The following is a 19596-nucleotide window of genomic DNA, read 5'->3' as shown; positions in this document are numbered from 1 at the left end:
GCATGGCTTTATTATCAGGGGCAGAAGCCCTCCAGCAGTTACCTGTATTTAGTTACAGTGCTTTGCCACCTTATAGACTGTAGATTGACTTTCCCCTCCCTGAATACATTAATATGACTACCTTAAGGCATACAGTATTTTTCAATTTTTTTTAAAAGCTTACTTAATTCAGTTGCAAATGGTAGAAATTCAATTCCAACTAACTTAAACACAACATAAAGCAAGGGGGGACAATTGGGTGTGTGTGTGCATTATTTTGGCTCTAGGAGAGTGGAGTATGGGGTTAGACTGTAAAGCACTGCTAGGACCAAGAGCTCAAAGTGTCATAGGGACTCCCTCCCTGACTTTGGCAGGCTCTGCCCTCATGGTGCCAAGATGGCTGCAGTCTGCTCCAGCTTTCATTCCATCTTCTCAGCCATCTCAGTGCAAAAAGTTCCTCTAACAGTTTCAGAAAAGTCCCAGAATGAAATCTTATTGGTTCTGATCAGTCCCGTGCCCTCCCTCAGCAATCCCTGAGGCTAGGAGTATCCCCGACTGATTGGCCAGGCATGGGACCAGTTCTGGGACCAGGGTGAGGCCTGGGAAAATCAGGGCTATTATGTTGGGTAGGCAGGAAAGGTTTTGGTTTGTGGGCTCCCACACCCCAGCATTTGTAGTGAATTATTACTCAGGTAGCCATGACCCTTTGTGGGATGGTACCAGAACTAGGCCCACTCTTTTATCAGGAAGAAGGCTGGCTTTATGTTTAGCTTTTAACACGTCTTGGATGAATAAGTTGTTGGTGCTTGGCTGTCGGCCAGCCATGCGTCATCCTCTCTGGCAACACAGCCTCTTTTATAGAGGGAGACGCTGATGTCAAATCATATTTCCTGGGCCCAACACCCTTTGATGGTCACACGCTTGACCAGGCTGGTGGTCCCTGAATCTGCCGACCAGACTCAAATGAAGACCCCAGTCCACTCTTTGGTAAAACCCAGATTTGATCTGGTGATGCCTCTGCTTAAAAATCCACCGTGATATTTTACTACAATTTTAAAAAGGGCAGAAAACAAAATAAAACAGACAACACCCTCCCCCCACCCCATCCCCATTTATTTCTCCCTTAGAGGCAATTTAATTGATCAGTTTAACATATTTTAGCTGATTATTTAGGTATTTACATCTGTGACTCTAGTGGCATCTTTAGGATTCTCTATGTATAGTATCATGTCATCTGCAAACAGTGACAGTTTAACTTCTTCTTTTCCAATTTGGATTCCTTTTATTTCTTTTCTTTCTCTGATTGCCGTGGCTAGGACTTCCAAAACTGTGTTGAATAATAGTGGCGAGAGTGGACATCCTTGTCTTGTTCCTGATCTTAGAAGAAATGCTTTCAGTTTTTCACCATTGAGGACGATGTTGGCTGTGGGTTTGTGGTATATGGCTTTTATTATGTTGAGGAAAGTTCCCCCTGTGCCTACTTTCTGGAGAGGTTTTATCATAAATGGGTATTGAATTTTGTCAAAAGCTTTTTCTGTATCTACTGAGATGATCATATGGTTTTTATCCTTCAGATTGTTAATATGGTGTATCCCGTGGATTGATTTGCGTATATTGAAGAATCCTTGCATTCCTGGGATAAACCCCACTTGATTGTGGTGTCTGACCCTTTTAATGTGCTGTTGGATTCTGTTACTTCTGTGACTCTAAACAGTAGGCTTTGTGTGGCTACTTCTTGACTTTTTAGTTTTAGTTCTTTTTTTTTTTTTTTTTTTTTTTTTTTTGCGGTACGTGGGCCTCTCAGTGTTGCGGCCTCTCCCGTTGCAGAGCACAGGCTCCGGACGCGCAGGCTCAGCGGCCATGGCTCACGGGCCCAGCCACTCCGCGGCATGTGGGATCTTCCCGGACCGGGGCACGAACCCATGTCCCCTGCATCGGCAGGCGGACTCTCAACCACTGTGCCACCAGGGAAGCCCTAGTTTTAGTTCTTATCTGCGGACACCCCCTATGGAAGATGAGGCTTTAGTCTCCTTCCTCCTGTGTCCTCCTCCACCCCCGTCCCTCCCAGCAGGACCGCGTTGTTGTCAGTGTTCGGCGTTTACACTGTTACAGCTAGGAAAGATCTATTCACAGACATACCGTCCAGGGAACGATGCGAACTTTTGTTTTTTGTGGTAGAGAATTCTTCAAGCATTGTTGACGACAGGCATGTGGCAAGTAAATTGAGACTCACACGAGAAACCCACCCTGTCTCCCATTGCGTGTGGGATAGAGTTCAAAGGCCTCAGTGTGGCCCACGTGCCTTTCCTTCCTCCGTCCCACCAGCCCTCCCACCTGCCACCCTTCTTTGCTGGTCCTTTGATGCCCCCTTCTCTGTCTGGTGAAATCCTCCTCCATCCAAGGCCTGGCTGGAATGGTGCTTTCTCTGGGTGTGTCCTTCCTGGTTGTGTGTTCACTGCAGTGTGTAGACTGAGGTCTTAGTACTTATCACACTGCACGGTGCTTATTTATTTACCGCTTGAGTTTAAATCTTGGCTGTGCTGTTTCCCAGCTTTGCGACCTTCGGCAAGCTACCTAGTTGCTCTGTGCCTCAGTTTCCCTCTTTGTAAAATGTGGATAACAACCATAGCACCCACAGGGGACTATACTCAAGATTTTGTAATAACCTATGATGGAAAAGAATCTGAAAAAGAATAGATATACATGTATAGCTGAATCAGTGTGCTGTGCACCTGAGCTGTACACTTGAAACTAACACAACATTGAAAATCAACTATACTTCAATTAAGAAAAAAAAGGAACAACCATAAGGTAAGGTAACAACCTGGTAAGGTTGTTAGTGATTGCATATGCTGATGGAATGAAAGCGTCTGTAAGTGTCTGCCCCAAGGGAAACTGTCCATCTGTTCCCTGTACCCGCCTCATGCAGGCAGGTGGCCTATAGGCACTGGTGCCCAGAATAGCTCTGGGCAAATCAGAAGTCTCTGAGGGCCTGGCAGGGGAGCTCAGTGAGTGAAGCAGTCTGGGTGTGGCTCAGGCACAGGACATGGGGACTGGAAAGGACAGTCTCCAAGGGGTGTTTTCTCCTTTACTTCTAGCCAGTGGTTGCCAAGTAGGAATGGGGGCCCAGTTTGGCCAGATCATCTGATTTAAAATTTTTTTTTTTTTTTTTTTTACGAGAAATGTGAGCATCCGCATTTAAAAAAATATACGATTTTTCCTGACATGTAGTACACAGCGTAGTGGCTGAAGGCCCTAAGCCTGTGGGCCCATAGGCCACTGGTTTGGGGCACAATTCTCATTTCCCAGAGGAGGTGCAGAGTGATGGCGTGACCTGCCCTGGGTCACACGCTGACTGATTTGGCCCCTGGAGTTCCCACCTGTGGTCTGGACGTGGTGCTGGCCCCTCCCCCACCCGGGTGCTGAGTGGGAGGATTCAGCCATGTGTGTAGGTGCATCTGCCAAGCCTCTGCCCACACGGTAGCAGGTTATTCCCGCCCTCACGTCAACTCCCCCTGCCTCAGAGCCACCCCCTTGGTGGTGTTTAATAGGATCGTGGGTCTCTTTTTATGCCGGGGGAAAAAAATTGTGTGCATTTATTGAATACCTGCCGTGTGCCCAGGAACTAGTAGGTGTTTTATGTTTGCATTCTCTCTTATTCCTTCCAACAGCCCTCCCTATGAGATGGAAAGTCACCATTTTATAGGTAATAAAAATTATTCATAAGGAAGTTACCTGATGGGGGCCTCACAGAAAGAGGTTTAACCAGGATTAGATCCATCTCTCTGACACAAATCCCGAGCTCTAGACAACATGTTACCTCCCACGTGCAGGAAGTCAAGTCTAACAGAAGCTCGGTGGAGCTTTGCTTGTCCCTGGCGGCCTGCATGCATCTGTGGCGCGTCCTCTGGAGGACAAGCCTAGTCTTGTTCTGTCTTCGGCAGCTGTAGCTGTAGCACGTGACTGCAAGCCTGGCCAGATAGGAGGGAAGGCAGAGAAAATTATGATAATGAGGAGGACACAGGCCTGGGGGAAGCAACCAAGGCCTCTGTCAGAAGTAGGATGGGACTCAGGAGCTGAGAAGCTCCCATACAAGACAAATGCCATGCCTTCATATGCTGCAGCCCTGGCACTTTCAAACCCATCTAGACAACCCACGGTATGAGATGATGGGGGAAAGGAAATTAGAAGTGATCGGGGCCTTCCTCACCCCCATGAGCCATCCCGTTGGCCCAAGAGGCCCATATAATTTTATGTTTAGAAACAGTTTTCAGATAGTGAGGCAGCCCCTTTGTAGCCAGCGGAGCTCACGTGTTTTACCAGCAGTGCGGCTGGCTGCTCTTGGGGCCGCCCCATGGCTGGCGATCATGTGTTGTTCCTCTTTCCCTGGGCACCCACTTCTGCTCTCAAACGCACGCACGCACACACCCTGAGGCATGGCTGTGACAGGCCAGTGCCCGAGGGCAGAGGAGTAGAGGGGAGGGACGTGGGGTCTCTGAAGCCCTCAACGACCATCCAACATGTCCTCCTAGACCTGGGACTAAATGTTGTCTTTTTAATTTTTTTTCCTCCTTGTGGCATCCATGGATCTGGTTTCCTGACTTTCACAACGTGGTTAACCCTGGCACCGCCCACCTGCCTGTTCTTCTCTCCCAAACTCTTACGCAGGCTACCTTGCTCGTGGCATCTCTGGGAGGGGTGGCCACCCTTATCTCTAGCCATTCTCTGCATTCCAGACGTCCAGCTTCCTTCAGTCTCTGGAAAACGCCACACTACTCCCTCCCCCCACCCGGTGGGCGCTGGTCTGCCACCTGCTCTGGACTCAGTATTTTCTCTCCTCCCCAGGTGCCCATCCATGATTCAGGCTTCTGTGCAGATAGTAACCCCTGGAAGTTTCCTGCGATTCTCCCTCTAACCTCGCCCCCCTCCCCCTGCCCGCCTGACCTGGCCTGGTGAGGTTCTCTGCCCTGGGTTCCACGGCAACTGTACTGGTCCCATCCTGGCTCAGACTCGCTGGGTTGGGCTGTAAATGCCTCCCTCACCCACCAGACTGGAAGTGCCCTGAAAGCAGGGACCAAGCCCAAGGCCTAGCACAGGGTTTGGCATGTGGGAAATCTGTACCCGCTGTTTAATGTTGACCACGTTACACGGGTGGGGACATCATGGGAGTGTAGCAAATGGTGCCGTCATTAGGGAGTGAAGCTGCCAGGCGTGGCCGGACTGGGCATCTTCCCCTGGATGGAGCCTTTCAGTCTAACCTGCATTGTCCAATGAGGTAGTCACTGGCCACATTGTTTAAATTTAAATATAGTTACTTAAAATGAAATAAGTTAAAGACTCAGTTCGTCAGTCTTGCTAGTCAGTGTCAAGTGTTCAGTAGCCATGTGTGGTCAGTGGCTGTCATACTGACCAGTGCAGCTCATAGGACACTCCAGCATAGTGGAAGGTTCTCTTGGATGGTGGTGCTCTAGACACCGTCTTGTAAAGGCATGAAATCAGGGACTTGTAGGCCGAGTGGAGGCCCTTCTGGGTGCTTCCGGTTAAGTAAAGCAGATTTCCGCACGTTCCTTCTTAAGCCTGAACTGTGTCCTCAATTTCCTGTCTGCAGGACATTCGTCAGAAGTTCCGCTCTGTTCTTGTTGAGGCAACGGTGAAACTGGATGAGCTGGTGAAGAAAATTGGCAAAGCTGTGGAAGACTCGAAGCCCTACTGGGAGGCACGGAGGGTGGCGAGGCAGGTAAGCTCTCCTGCTCTGCCCATCACCCCACCCCGCGCCATGGGCGCACCTCTGACTCGTGGGCCTCCTGCTGAAGCTCAGGGGCATGGGACAGCCATGGCTTTGTCCACAGGTGCGTTTGGAGTCAGCCCCTTGTTTTCCTCACCCCCACAGGTTGCTTTCACTCCCGCTCTTGGTACTATTAGTAGGGTGAGCGTGCTGGCATTTGGTTGCCCCTACCAGTGGGCGCTGCCTCACGGCTGGAACTGGTACCCAGGTCCCCCTCCCAGGCGGCCGGACCAGAGGCTGTGCTTAGAACATCGGGCTTGTCCTCCGCCCTCCCTGATGACTGCCTGTCGGACAGCAGGAGGAACACTCCCTCCCTCATATTCTCCTCCCTGGTTTGGGAGAAAATAGCCATCTGCTTCTCTTGGAACATTGGTTCTTTGTCCTGAGAGCCCAAATAGGCAACAGAGGAACCAAGGCCAGAAAAGGGGCGGCAGAGGGGCTGTGGTCAGGCAACTGCCGGGGCTGCTGGTTTCAGAGTGTCTTCCTTGGATCGTCACCGATGTGAGGACTTCCCAGCCTGAGATGCAGGCCCTGTGAATGGGAAGGAAAAGAGCTCCCAACACATGGTGGTACCTGCTGTGTGCCAGGCCCTGGGCTGGGGGCTCTCACACTCCTTGGCCCACACTGGGTCTTCCTGCTCAGGTGACTCTTGAGGAGCTGGTCCCGGTTGAGTTCCTGTCCCTGCTGTGTGTTATGTGACAGAAGATGTTGTCGCCTCCCAGGGTCTCTTCCTGTAAGCAGGTGCTCAGTGAGTGCAGGTACCACGGCAGGCCCCCACTGTGTGTGCGCAGTGTGCTGTTGGGCTGGGGCGGGGGTGGGGGAGGCGATGGGAAAAGCGAGCCCTTGGGAAGCGAAGCCCCAGGAATGTGTTAAGATGGGAGCCATCGAGGATAAGGGGCCAGGACTCGGGCATTCCTCTTCCTTGCCCCGCTCCGTGCACCCCTCAGATTTCTCATCCCCTTGACGCTTTGGTGGTTCTGCCGAGATTCTAGCTACGTATTTGGGTTTTGCACTCTGAATGCTGAACTGAGCTTTCTGGTTGGAACCTTCCAGATAATGTGGCCTTTGTTCCTAGACAGACCAGCTGCCCGAAACCCTTCCTTCCCTGTCCTGCTGCCCTGGACTGTACAACATCCAAGTGCCCATGACTGTTGGCCTGCAACAAGCCTGAGCAGCCGTCCTTCTCTCCGCCTCCCTCTGGGGCCCCACCCAGGCTGCAGCTTTCTAGAGAGAAGGAGCCCTTCTCCAGAAGGTGCTCACCAGTCCCCAGAAGCTCCCCAACCCTAAGGCATCCTCCCTCCAAAGTGCCCCACGTTGGCGATGTGTCTCACCCACCATAGCCCAGGGTGGTAGTGGTCTTGACCTTGCAGTGAGAAGGGTTCTGGTTAGGTTTGAGGAGAAATTTCTGATAATTTAATGTAAACATTGGGTCAGTGCTGAGGAGGTCATGAAACCTCCTCTTCTGAAAGTCTTCAACACTTGAATTTATGGTCCCTTTGAGGACACAAATATCTATATAAGAACATCCATGTCCCCATGCCGTGGGGTGACTTCATAGTGGTCTGTGAAAGCATCCCCTTGGAGCCTCGGCAGTGGCTTCCCCACGGGAGTTTCCCCACTGGGTCACCTGAGCTCAGATTCTGGAGCAGAGCTGGGAAAGGGACCTTTGTGTTCAGGGGCCTCTGGAGGTTGGCCATTTAGCCACCAGCCCCAGCTGATGGGCCTTACCCTCCTCTGGCTGAACGGATGTCATATATGCTCCTACCTCAGAGTCTTTGAACCTGCTGCTCCTGTTTCTTGTTGTCTTAACCATAGGGTTTGCACGGTCCACTCCATCTCCTTCAGCTTTCTGCTCAGATGTCACTTTATCAACAAGGCCTTCCTGGGCTAACATTTAAATGACAACTGCCAGCCCACCATCTCTGCCACCCCAGCCCTCATTCCTTGATTGGCTTTTTCTTCATAGCAGTTCTCACCCCCGACCTGTTATTGTTTACTTGTTTATAGTAGTGAAACTCCACAAATTCCCAGACAGGGAATTTGGTCTGTTTGGGTCATTGCCAGCATACAGAAGGTGTTCACGTCTTGAGGAAACAAACAAATGAACCAATGAGTGAATGATGAGGTTGACCAGATGTTCCTCCCGGCCTTCCGTTGGCATCCTGAGCTTTCCCTCTCCATTGCCACTTTACTCGCAACTTCTTCCCTGCAGAGGGATAGGAGCATGACTGGCAAATCCAGCTTCATCTGGGTTGGGTTTGTTCAAATCTCATTTGGTGGGTGGGTCTCCAGTTGGCTGTGACACACCTGGAATAGATTTCACACCACTCCCTTTTTGTTCCTCACCCCAATCCTCTTTGATGGAAAAAGAGGTAGGAGGGAGCTACGTTGGGAGGGTCCCACTGCTGGGCAGCAGTGAAGTGTGGCTTTGCGCCTTCCTCTCATCTCTTGGCCAGTGAGGACAATTACCGTGCAGTTACTGAGTCCCGTGGTCAAGTCACTGAGTCATCAGGCCTCATCAGGTGATACAGACTCTGGGGCTGAGTGACTCTCTGTCAGCTGGCAGAGCCCAGGATGAATGTTGAGGGAATCCTGCCTGGCATTATGCCTGCAAACCCCCCCTTAAACTCCTGCCTTTTTGCAGGTGGGCAGGAAGAAGGGTAGAAAAGGCTCAGCGTGACCCCTACCCCTTAGCCCCAAGGGACCTTGTTGGTCTCTGGCCGAGGAACTGGAAGGGCGCTCACAGGCTGAGGCTGGGTGAGGATGTCACTTTTTATCTCTGCGGATGGTGGGCCGTCTGGGCTTGGCCAGGAGGCTGAGTCTGTCTCTGACCTTCCTGGTGGTGAAGGGGCTGCCAAGTGGGGCTTCCTGTTTTCTTCCTCTGGTCTTACCCCCACCCCTTCCTTTCTGTATATACAAACCCCTCTGACTGTGTGTAGCAGGGATGGTCTCTGAGAGATGGCTTCAAAGCGTCTCCTCCAAGTGTGTCTCGTGAGGCACTGCGTTCTCAAAGCCCCAGCATCCTCGTCTCTGTGGAAACAGTGATCTGAAAACAGTGAAACAGTGATGGTCATGGACCGTGAGAGTCCTGAGGTGTCCTTAGGACTTAAATGAGCTAATGTTTGATGATGGAATCCCTGTATGATCTTAGATTTTGGTTTCACTAAAAAAAATATTGTAGAAAATTCAGAAAATAGACAAAAAGAAGAAAATAAGTCCCCATACCTTCTGTTAATATTTGATGTATACCTCCTTTAAAAAAAAAAAAAAAAAGAAGCGGTAATACTGTAGTGATGGTTTTATAATGTCTGGAAAGCTCCTGTCCATCCATCCAGAGTCTCAGCGAACAGCGGAGACTTCAAAGGAAAAGACTTCTATGGCTTGGTTTTCCATAAATGTTTACAAAGACTTGTGATTTTTGGGCCAGTAGGAATTGTGTCTGATCATCAGAAATTTGCACTGACTTTATTGTTCCTGATGTCAACTCATTTTCCTACCAGGAGTCAGATCCAGTTCTGTGATCTTGAAAACCCAATCCACATTCCGCCAAGAGTGGGCAGAGCACTTGTTTTTTTTCCTGGGCCAGGTGGGGGCAGGAAACTGGCTTTGATTTATTTGAGGGTTTTGTCCGTGAGCCAGAGCTTGTTTTTAAGGTGGCTTTGACATATCTGCCAGCCCATCTGGCCTTCAGTGTGTGGCGGGGGACATTCTGAAGGGGGGTGGGTGGGCGTGGAGCCTGTGTGACTCAGCAAACTTGAATGGAAGACAGTTTCTTGCTTTCTCTGCTCCCTGTGTTCTAACTAGTCCAACAGTGGCCCCGGGCCTGTCATTTTATCACTGCCTGTTCCAACCCTTGTGATTTTTTTCCTTTTTAAAAAATGGTGGTAAACTGTATTTAGCATAGGATTTACCGTTTTAACTGTTTTTAAGTACACGATTCAGTAGCATTAAGTACATTCACATTGCTGTGTAACCCTCACCACCATCCGCCTTCAGAACTTTATCATTTTCCCAACTGCAACCCTGTACTTATTAAATAATTACTCCCCACTCCTCCCTTCCCCCAGCCTTTGGCAACCACTGTCCTACTTTCTGTCTCTGAATTTGACTCCTCTAAGTACCCCATGTAAGTGGGATTGTGCAGAGTTTGTCCTTTTGTGACTGACTTTTGTCACTTAGCATAATGTCTTCAAGGTTCATCCATGTTGTAGCCTGTGTTGGAATTTCATTCCTTTTTACGGCTGAATAATGTTCCACTGTATGTGTAGACCACATTTTGTTATTCGTTCATCCATCGGTGGACCTTCGGATATTTTTTTTTTTTTTTTTTTGGTACGCGGGCCTCTCACTGTTGTGGCCTCTCCCGTTGCGGAGCACAGGCTCCGGTCACGCAGGCCCAGCGGCCATGGCTCACGGGCCCAGCCGCTCCGCGGCATGTGGGATCTTCCCGGACCGGGGCACGAACCCGTGTCCCCTGCATCGGCAGGCGGACTCTCAACCACTGCGCCACCAGGGAAGCCCGGACCTTCGGATTTTGAAATGATTGGAATGTGTCAGGAGACTTTGGAACCCTGAAGGGCAGCATAAATGCAAAATAGTGAGGGTTATTCAGTGCTGACGGTTGCCCGTTTTGTGTTTATGGGACCAGGTAAGTCCACGTGCTTTAACCTCCTTTGGGGGAAGTAAGTGGTTGGGGAAATGTTTGAAACTTAGCTGACTTAACTGTAGGACCACTGGCAAAGCTTGGCCTCTGAGCCAGACTGCCTGGCTTTTAATCCCATTTTACCATTTAATAGCTATGGGACCTCTGCAGGTTACTTAATGTTTGTGCTTTAATTTCTTCATCTCTAAAATGGAATTGTGTATCAGTTAGTTGTTGCTGTGAAACAAACCAAACTCAGTGGCTTAATACATTTATTTAGCTCATGATTTTGCTGGGCAAGTTTTCTGAACTTAGGTTTTGGCTGATCTCATGAATGTGCAGTCAGGTGGTGGGTTGGCTGGGGCGCTGGCTGACCTGGGATGGCTTTATCTGTCAAGCGGTTGACTTGTTGTTAGCTGAGGTGTCGGGTGGCTGGACCACGTGCATCTCACCCAACAAGCTAGTGTGGGCTTCTTCATATGGTGCTGGGATTCTAGGAACAGAAACGGCAAGCCCTTTCCAAGCCTCTGCTTGCATCACATTTGTTAGTGTCCTGCTGGTCTGAGTAAGTCACATGGCTCCTCCAAAAGCAAGAGGTAGGGAAAAAATAAACTCCACCTGCAAAAATACCTGCAAAGTATTACTGCCATTTTTGCAGTTTACCACAGTGATTAAGTTAGTTCATATAAAGCATTTGGATGAAAGAAAATGAATGTTAAGTTATTATTCCAGATGTATTTTTCTATCAAATATTATATCTCCAAGGTGGATCTGCTATGTTAAAAAACAAAACAAATACACCACCGCCACCGCAAAAAGATACCCTGTGGGTGGAAGAAGAAACAGTCCTCTGCTGGCTGGGAGGGGATATGGAAGATGTAGAGACAGAAGGGTGACCCCAGGCAGGGTGGGTACATACCAAGTTGCTTGTGAAGATAAAACGTGGCAGAGGATCGAAAATGACGATGAGGGGATAGCTGACTGACCTTGCGACTGATGGAAAGCCCTCCAAGCCCAAACGGATGAGTGGCGGGGACCTTGAATGGAAGGGAAGTCATGTTTGCAATGAAAGGAGTAAGTCAAATATGTCAGATAATCCCCTGAATTCTTATGTTAATCACCATCATAGTCTTCTGTTGTTGGGAAATCTGGACGTTGATTTTGTTTACAGAAGACCTTCCCTAAGTGGAGAACAGGAAGCCTGGGACTTTGCAGAGATGGGACGAAAATGCAAGTGTATGTCAATACAGGTTATACTCTACTTGTCCATGAATTTTTTTTCTTCTAATTCATTATTTTCTTTCATTCGACAGATATTTACAGTGTTCCTACTAAGTGTCATGCACTATTTTAGCCACTTGTCAAGAACAGAAGAAAGATTGTGTCCCGTAGAGCTGACAGTCCCCTCTTAGCAGTCTTATAAAAGTTGTGTGGGATGGAATGTTTTGGGCAAAAGTAGAATCTTTGTTACTGATCTGGATTCGTGTGTGTGTGTGTGTGTGTGTGTGTGTGTGTGTGTGTGTGTGTGGTTTTTCCCCCTTCATTTGAGAAATGGAGTGAAGCATTGCTCCCAGGGAAACAGGATTGTTCCTGAGAGCCTCTGGTCACAATTTCATCGAACACAATTTTGTTTTATGTATGTTTCTCTTTAAAGGCACCTTCTTTAATCTGTATGTCTTATTAATTCTATACAATGTTTCTTTACAATGAAACACTAGCCCAGAAGGGATGAACATTTCCCTGCCCCTGGGTGAGGGAACCAAAAATTTCTCTGGCTTTCAGCCCCACACCGTATTGTGCTTGTGTCGTGACCTCTCAGGCATTGTTGCCACACATTTAGCTGCGTTTCCATGGCTTCATCTTGCACTACAGACTTGACGTTAGCGCTTACTGGAGCAGCGTCTTGTACGGATCTGCACATTTCCTCTTCCTTTTTCTGAATGTACTGTATTGTTGATTCATTAACCGTGAACGCATGGCCAACGGCATGATGACTCACGCCTGGAAGTGGCTCATCTAAAACACGTATTTTCTCTGTAAGGCACGTCACAGCTGTCCTGTGCTTAGGGAAGACCGCAGACGGCACTCAGCACTAGGCTTGGGGGCCACCTTAGAGAGGAACCACCGATGAAAAGCGCAAAAACGTGAAAAACATGGCACTCAGTAGACCGTGAGAAGGATGGGTGTTTGCAACTTAACAGCCGGAACAGAAGGCAGGGGGTCCTCTCTGCTTGGCCTCAGCTGGCATCTTGCACATCAAGACTCACATTTGTTTTGCTTCTCTGGGCTGGTCCGTGAATGACTCCAAAAGTGCAGTAAATGCTGATTTTGGGGTTACAAATCATAGCGGGTAGGCAAATTCACAAATATGGAATCCATTGAATAATGAGGATCAACGTACTCAACAAGTGGAGAGCCCGGTGGGGAGGAACATCTGTTAGAGAACAGGTGTAGATGGCTCAGGTGTAGACAGTGTGTGGAGGAGGCCGGTGGAGTGAGGTCACGGGGTGTGTGCGCATGTGTGTAAAGCTTTGGAAACACACCTGGGCCCCTGAGTATGAGACAGTCTGGGTAAAGGACAGAGGAGCCGCAATCTGAGGGTGGCGCCGGCGTGGACGGGACCTGGCCTGAGTCCGTCAGCTCCAGGGCTGTGTGGTGGGGCCTCGGGCAGCTGAAGGACCAGGCAGGGAGGGAACCGCATGGCCCGATGAGGGAGGGTGCAGCCTCAGCCTAGCCTCCTGCCTGGGTAGAGTAGCCGCGGTGGCTCTTGCGTGTGGGCTCAGGTTGTGTTGGAGAAACTGATGGGGCACTGATGCCACATGTCGGGTCCGTACTGGTGGCAGCTCCGCATGGAGGTCCAGCGGTGTCTCAGGCACCACGTGTCCCCATAATACAGATGAGGAAACGAGCCTCGCAGCCCAGAGACCATCACTTGGGCCTTCACATGCGCCTTTCCCGTGCTGTGATCTGATCTGGGAGGACGTGGAGGGGGCTGGATCGGATTCAGTGGTTACCCGGCTGCCAAGAGTGAGTCATGAGAACTCCAAGGCTGTGACCCGAAGAGGCAGCAGGCAGTTGAAGCGCAGTCGGGTGTAGCCCTGGGAGAAGGTGGTGAGCTTCTCCTCCCCTGAAAGTTCTAGCAGCACCTGGTGCCCGAGTGGGAGCCTCGCAGTGATGCAGGCACGTTGCAGGGGGGCTCTGGGCGTGGACAGCACAGAGGTGACTGTTTCCGGGAAGACAGGATGTGGACAGAGCCATCAGAGGTCAAGGATGGAGGGGAAGGAGGGTTGTTGTAACGCTCTTTGTACACCAGGCACTTTCCCAAGCACCAGGGCAATACTTTTTTTTTTATGCGGTACGCGGGCCTCTCACTATTGTGGCCTCTCCCGTTGTGGAGCACAGGCTCCGGACGCACAGGCTCAGCGGCCATGGCTTATGGGCCCAGCCGCTCTGCGGCATGTGGGATCTTCCCGGACCAGGGCCCACCCGTGTCCTCTGCATCGGCAGGCGGACTCTCAACCACTGCGCCACCAGGGAAGAAGGGCAGTACTTTTAAAAAAACCTGCTGCAGAGGAGGAAACTGAGGCTTAGAGAAAGGTTATTCAAGGGGCTCCCATGGCCCTCATTTATTTGGATCTGTGGGGTGCCTGGGCCTGCAGGGGTGGGTCCCTTATAGACATGAACCCACTGGGACCTGACGGAAGGTGGCCAGGCGATGGTATCATTACTGCCGTCACACAGAGGGGACGGTAACTAAGGCTTTGGGAGGTAAGGGAACGTGCCCAGACCACAGACCCCGTGGAGAGGAGCGAAGATTTGAACCCCCATCTCCCTGCTTCTGGCTGTTGCCTGCAGCCTGGTGCTGGCACTCTGACAGTATTTGGGGACTGTTGAAAACCTGACCACGTCCTGACACGTCTTATGGGAACAGGTAAGAGAAATACTCAACTCGTAGGGCTAAGGGGAGATGCTGGGCTCATCTGCAGTTATTTCCCTGCCTCTGCTGCCCTGGGGCACCTGGGAGGCTCTTGCCAAGTCATTGGTGGCCCCTTGAAACTTCTTCCCCTCCTGGGACCTGAGTGCACTTTCATCCTGCCTCCCTCTTTCCCGGTCACTTTTGTTTCTGCTGAGCCTGTGCCTGCCTGGGTGGCAGCTGTCTGTGTGAGGAGGGCCGGGTCAGTGACGTCCGTCCCTGTGATCCTGGTCACATTCCCACTGGGCGGCCACAGGCCAGTTCCTGGGAACTGCATCACCCATGCACCCGGGCTGAGGGCAGGCCGCTGGGTGACGGGGGCACCTGTCCCGAAGCAGAGTCCCTGGTGATTTACGGCAGGAGGGGGATGTGCTATTAACCCTCCTTGGCCCGCAGGACCGCCCTGCCTTGCAGTCTTGGCTGGAGATTCCAGGGAAGAAGCAGCCACATTGGGAGGCCTAGAATCTTGCGTCAAGATGGGGTCAGTGGGGAGACGAGGGGCAGCCTCTGACCCAGGGTGAAGGCTCCTGGCATAGAGCAGGTCTCGAGGCTTCCAGAAGGACCCAACCCCCTTTGGAGCCATTGCCCCTCCTGCTGGGCTGGCTGTGCTTCCAGCATCCTTCACGCTCCCATGACTGGAGAGGGAGTGTGGCAGATCTGAGGTTTTCTCTTCTGTGGTGCGAGGACCACCTGCATTTGACCCCTTCCTGCCTGGTGGGCAGCAGGAAGCCAGGAATGGGGCTAGTGGCCAGCAGGGTCTCAGCGGGGCAGTATGATGCTGGGGGTGCTGCCCCCGCGCCCCCCGCCGATGCCTGGTCTGTTGGGGGCTTCTCAGGGACAGTCCCCTCAGCCTTTTGCTGAGGCCTGGCTGCTTCCCATAAGTGCTGCTTGAAGCTGACAGATGTGGTTTGTCACCACAGGAGGAGCAGGATGTGGAGTTCTGTCCCGAATCTGAAACCATGAGGCTCCTTGGATGTTTCTCTTTTTCTTTTCTTTCTTCCCTCCCCCGCCTCCATCCCCCCTTCCGTCTATTATCAATAAAATCAGTGAAATTGCTGCTTCCACATGGATCGCCCTTCCCTCCCCCTCCTGTAAACCACTGGCATTCCCTAGAGGGAGCAGCAGGGTGACTGATTTCTCAGTTGAAGAAAATCAGAGTATGGGATGTATTTTTGCTACCAGTTTTGTCAACACGGGTAGGCCTCTTATGTTGCCAGGCAACAGGGTTTGGTCCCCAGCCAGCGGTGACATTTCTCTTGAACATTTTGACTTAGTTTTCCTCGCCTGGGGACACCCCCTGCCCACCCTACTTTCCTCCTTTTCTCTCCCCCTTCTCAGTGTGACTTCCTGTCCCCCCTTCCCTTCTAGGAAAACTTCCCCCTGAGAATCTGATGGACTTATTCACACTGAGAAGTGGATGCCTGATAGGCTTCGAGACTTATGGTCTTTGGATGTTCAGGTAGTTCTGCTTAGAAATACTCCCATAGCTTGGGTTTTTCTGCTTGGGGCTGATCACACAGGGGGAGCTTCTTGAAATGTGTGTAAGGGAACCATGGCCATCACACCAAGAGGGAGGTGCTGAGGAGTCCCGGCCATAGACGAGTTTTCGTTTCTGCCTGGTGCAAAATCCTTGTGGAGTTGAAGCCCTAAAGGTAGGGTTGGCAGACAGAATACAGGACACCCAGTTCAAGTTGAATTTCAGATCGTTTTTTTTTTAAAGCATCGCTCTGTCCCATGTAAACCTTGGGACACACTTCACTGAAACAGATGATTTGTTTATCTGAAATTCAAATGGGCCTGGGAGTCCTGTATTTTTATTTGCTAAATCTGGCAGTCCTGCTGAGGAGGGAAGCTGTGGTCTGAGTCATCAGCCAGGCGGACAAAGTAGTTTCAGAGTCGGCCGCCCCTTCTCGGGGCTCCTGAAGTTACAGCGCTCAGCCGTGGAGAGTTGTGGTCCCCACCTTGCCACCTGGCAGGTACAGGACGGGCACTTGTGCTAGGATTCCAAATGACTAAAATGCACTCAGCTCGGTGCTTCTAGGAGGAAATGGGGTTCCTAAGAGAGGTGCCTGAGGCTGACATTTTTTTCTGTCCCTCCCTGGCCCTCCCTAGCTTGATCGCTGCATTCCGAAGGGCCTCATGGGAGGCCACAGCACTGGGTCTCCTCTGAAGGACCTTCCAGAAGGTGAGCTCCCCAGCTGTCCTCCCTCCGCTGCCGGGCGTAAGCCTCCCTCCAGCTCTCTCTCCTTCCCCATCCTCGAGTGCCTTAATTAGTTTGATCATTTATTCATTTGCTTGTTTATTCATGTTTCCATTTAGAACTTCCTTAGGCACTAGAGGAAAGGGTGCCTCTTTGCTTCAATTAAGGCAGTGATCAGCTGGCTTTAGGAAGCCTCACTTTGAAGAAGTGGTTTAAATGGGAGTAAAATAAACAAAATACCATGTGATCATCAATTTGTTACTGGCCTCAAGTGCATTCCACAGCCTTTTGGCAAAGCACTGTACTGCAGAGAAGGTGATGGGCCTTTTCTATTTCTGAAAATCATGGTGTGTCTTCTAAGTTCTCTCATTCTTTGAATTTAAGTCTCTTGATCTCAGGCTCAAGCCAACTGAGCGAAGATTCTCTTTATACAGAGACGACTGGGAGGTGTTTTCACACTGACCCTGGGCACTCAACCAGGGTGGCTGCAGGCACCTGTAGCGGGCTCTCCTGAGAGCAGTTGTTGGAAAGAAATTGACATGTGAGGCAATGTATTAGTTTAGGTAGGTTCCTCTTCAATCTGGCTCCACCCCAAGCCCATAAAAAAATATACAAATGAACTTCTACAACCTAAAATTCTGAAATTTATATTGCCTTGTACACAAAATAATGGCCTCATCCTGTATCAGCCAGGAATTTCCTTTTGCTGCAAGTAACACAGGGCTTAAAAACAGTGGCCGGAACACACAAGAATACTTTCTCTCACCTGAAAGAAGACCTGAATTAGGCAGTCTAGGTTGATGCCCTGAGTCCAGGGTCATCTGAGATCCAGTGTCGTATTTATTGCTCAATCCTAGTGTGTGAGTCCCATCCTCGGAGTCACCTCATTGTCCAGGATAGCTCCAGACGCTCAAGCCATCTCATCTGTATTTCAGGAAAAGAGGAAGGGGAAAGGACGTATGCCCCTTGTATTTGAAAGAGTCTACCCAGAAGTCCCAGGCAACACGCTGCTTCTCTTTCATTGCTGGTTCTCTCATTCTTTGAATTTAAGTCTCTTGATCTCAGGCTTACAGCTGAACAAAGTTTCTCTTTGTACAGAGAAGACTGGGGAGGTGTTTTCACACTGACCCCGGGCATAGTCATGGGTAGCAAGAAAGGCTTGGCTTGGAGCGTTTTAGCTAGCAGGGTTGTTTCTAAGGATGAAGAGAAGCATGGATACTGAGAGGCAGCTAACTACCTCTGCCGTGTCTTTGCTGTGCTTTATTCATCTTCTAGGGAGGCTCTTGGTTGGAAAGACTTAGAGGTGGGCATATGTGACCCATAGAGCAGGCATAGGACTCCTCCTCCGAGGGAACTGCTGCAAACCCCATAACTCTCTGCTCCATCACTTCTGTCCCTTTCTGCTACATGGGAAACTTCCTTTCCTTTGCATTATGTTGGAGTCCTAGGAGAAAATGCTAGTTTACCATAAAGGAAGGTGTGTGTGTGTGTGTGTGTGTGTGTGTGTGTGAGTGTGAGAGAGAGAGATTTCGTAAAGTCACAGAATCTATTCATACCTTCTTTTAACACACACTCATTAAACGACTCATTTCCCATCACCCCTTCTTTGGTGGAAGCCCTCATGTCTTACCTGGATTGTTGAAATCACCTTTTTCCATTGGAATTCTGCTTCTCCCAGTCCCCCTTCTCCACTTCTCCCCCATAACCTCCCAACTCAGTCTTGGCAAAGTCAGTTTTGCTGATAATCCTGCTCAAAAACTGTAGTGGATGTGCTGCTTAATTTTTTTTTTTTACATCTTTATTGGAGTATAATTGCTTTACAATAGTGTGTTAGTTTCTGCTTTATAACAAAGTGAATCAGTTATACATATACATATGTTCCCATATCTCTTCACTCTTGCATCTCCCTCCCTCCCACCCTCCCTATCCCACACCTCTAGGCGGTCACAAAGCACCGAGCTGATCTCCCTGTGCTATGTTGCTGCTTCCCACTAGCTATCTACCTTACGTTTGGTAGTGTATATATGTCCATGCCACTCTCTCGCTTTGTCACAGCTTACCCTTCCCCCTCCCCATATCCTCAAGTCCATTCTCTAGTAGATCTGTGTCTTTATTCCTGTCTTACCCCTAGGTTCTTCATGACATTTTTTTTCTTAAATTCCATATATATGTGTTAGCATACGGTATTTGTCTTTCTCTTTCTGACTTACTTCACTCTGTATGACAGACTCTGGGTCCATCCACCTCATTACAAATAGCTCAATTTCGTTTCTTTTTATGACTAAGTAATATTCCATTGTATATATGTGCCACATCTTCTTTATCCATTCATCCGATGATGGACACTTAGATTGTTTCCATCTCCTGGCTATTGTAAATAGAGCTGCAATGAACATTTTGGTACATGACTCTTTTTGAATTATGGTTTTCTCAGGGTATATGCCCAGTAGTGGGATTGCTGGGTCATATGGTAGTTCTATTTGTAGATTTCTAAGGAACCTCCATACTGTTCTCCATAGTGGCTGTACCAATTCATACTCCCACCAGCAGTGCAAGAGTATTCCCTTTTCTCCACACCCTCTCCAGCATTTATTGTTTCTAGATTTTTTGATGATGGCCATTCTGACTGGTGTGAGATGATATCTCATTGTAGTTTTGATTTGCATTTCTCTAATGATTAATCATGGTGAGAATTCTTTCATGTGTTTGTTGGCAATCTGTATATCTTCTTTGGAGAAATGTCTATTTAGGTCTTCTGCCCAGTTTTGGATTGGGTGGCTTGTTTTTTGTTATTGAGCTACATGAGCTGCTTGTAAATTTTGGAGATTAATCCTTTGTCAGTTGCTTCATTTGCAAATATTTTCTCCCATTCTGAGGGTTGTATTTTGGTCTTGTTTATGGTTTCCTTTGCTGTGCAAAAGCTTTGAAGTTTCATTAGGTCCCATTTGTTTATTTTTGTTTTTATTTCCAAATCTCTGGGAGGTGGGTCAAAAAGGATCTTGCTGTGATTTATGTCA

The 19596-nt window shown here is 49.5% G+C and overlaps 1 protein-coding gene across 2 annotated transcripts in view; it reads left to right on the top strand.

Annotated features, from left to right (window-relative positions):
- Window positions 1-19596, top strand: part of SH3BP5 (SH3 domain binding protein 5) — a 79402-nt gene that overhangs the window by 22385 nt on the left and 37421 nt on the right. For both annotated transcript variants that reach the window (XM_082840099.1, XM_082840098.1), the window contains exon 3: window positions 5588-5716. In XM_082840099.1, coding sequence (XP_082696225.1) covers window positions 5588-5716 — 129 coding nt within the window. The remainder of the gene's footprint in view (window positions 1-5587; window positions 5717-19596) is intronic.

The sequence above is a fragment of the Leucopleurus acutus genome, assembly GCF_964270905.1.
Source record: "Leucopleurus acutus genome assembly, chromosome: 5".
NCBI lineage: Eukaryota > Metazoa > Chordata > Mammalia > Artiodactyla > Delphinidae > Leucopleurus > Leucopleurus acutus.
This window is presented reverse-complemented; position numbering and strand designations above follow the sequence as displayed.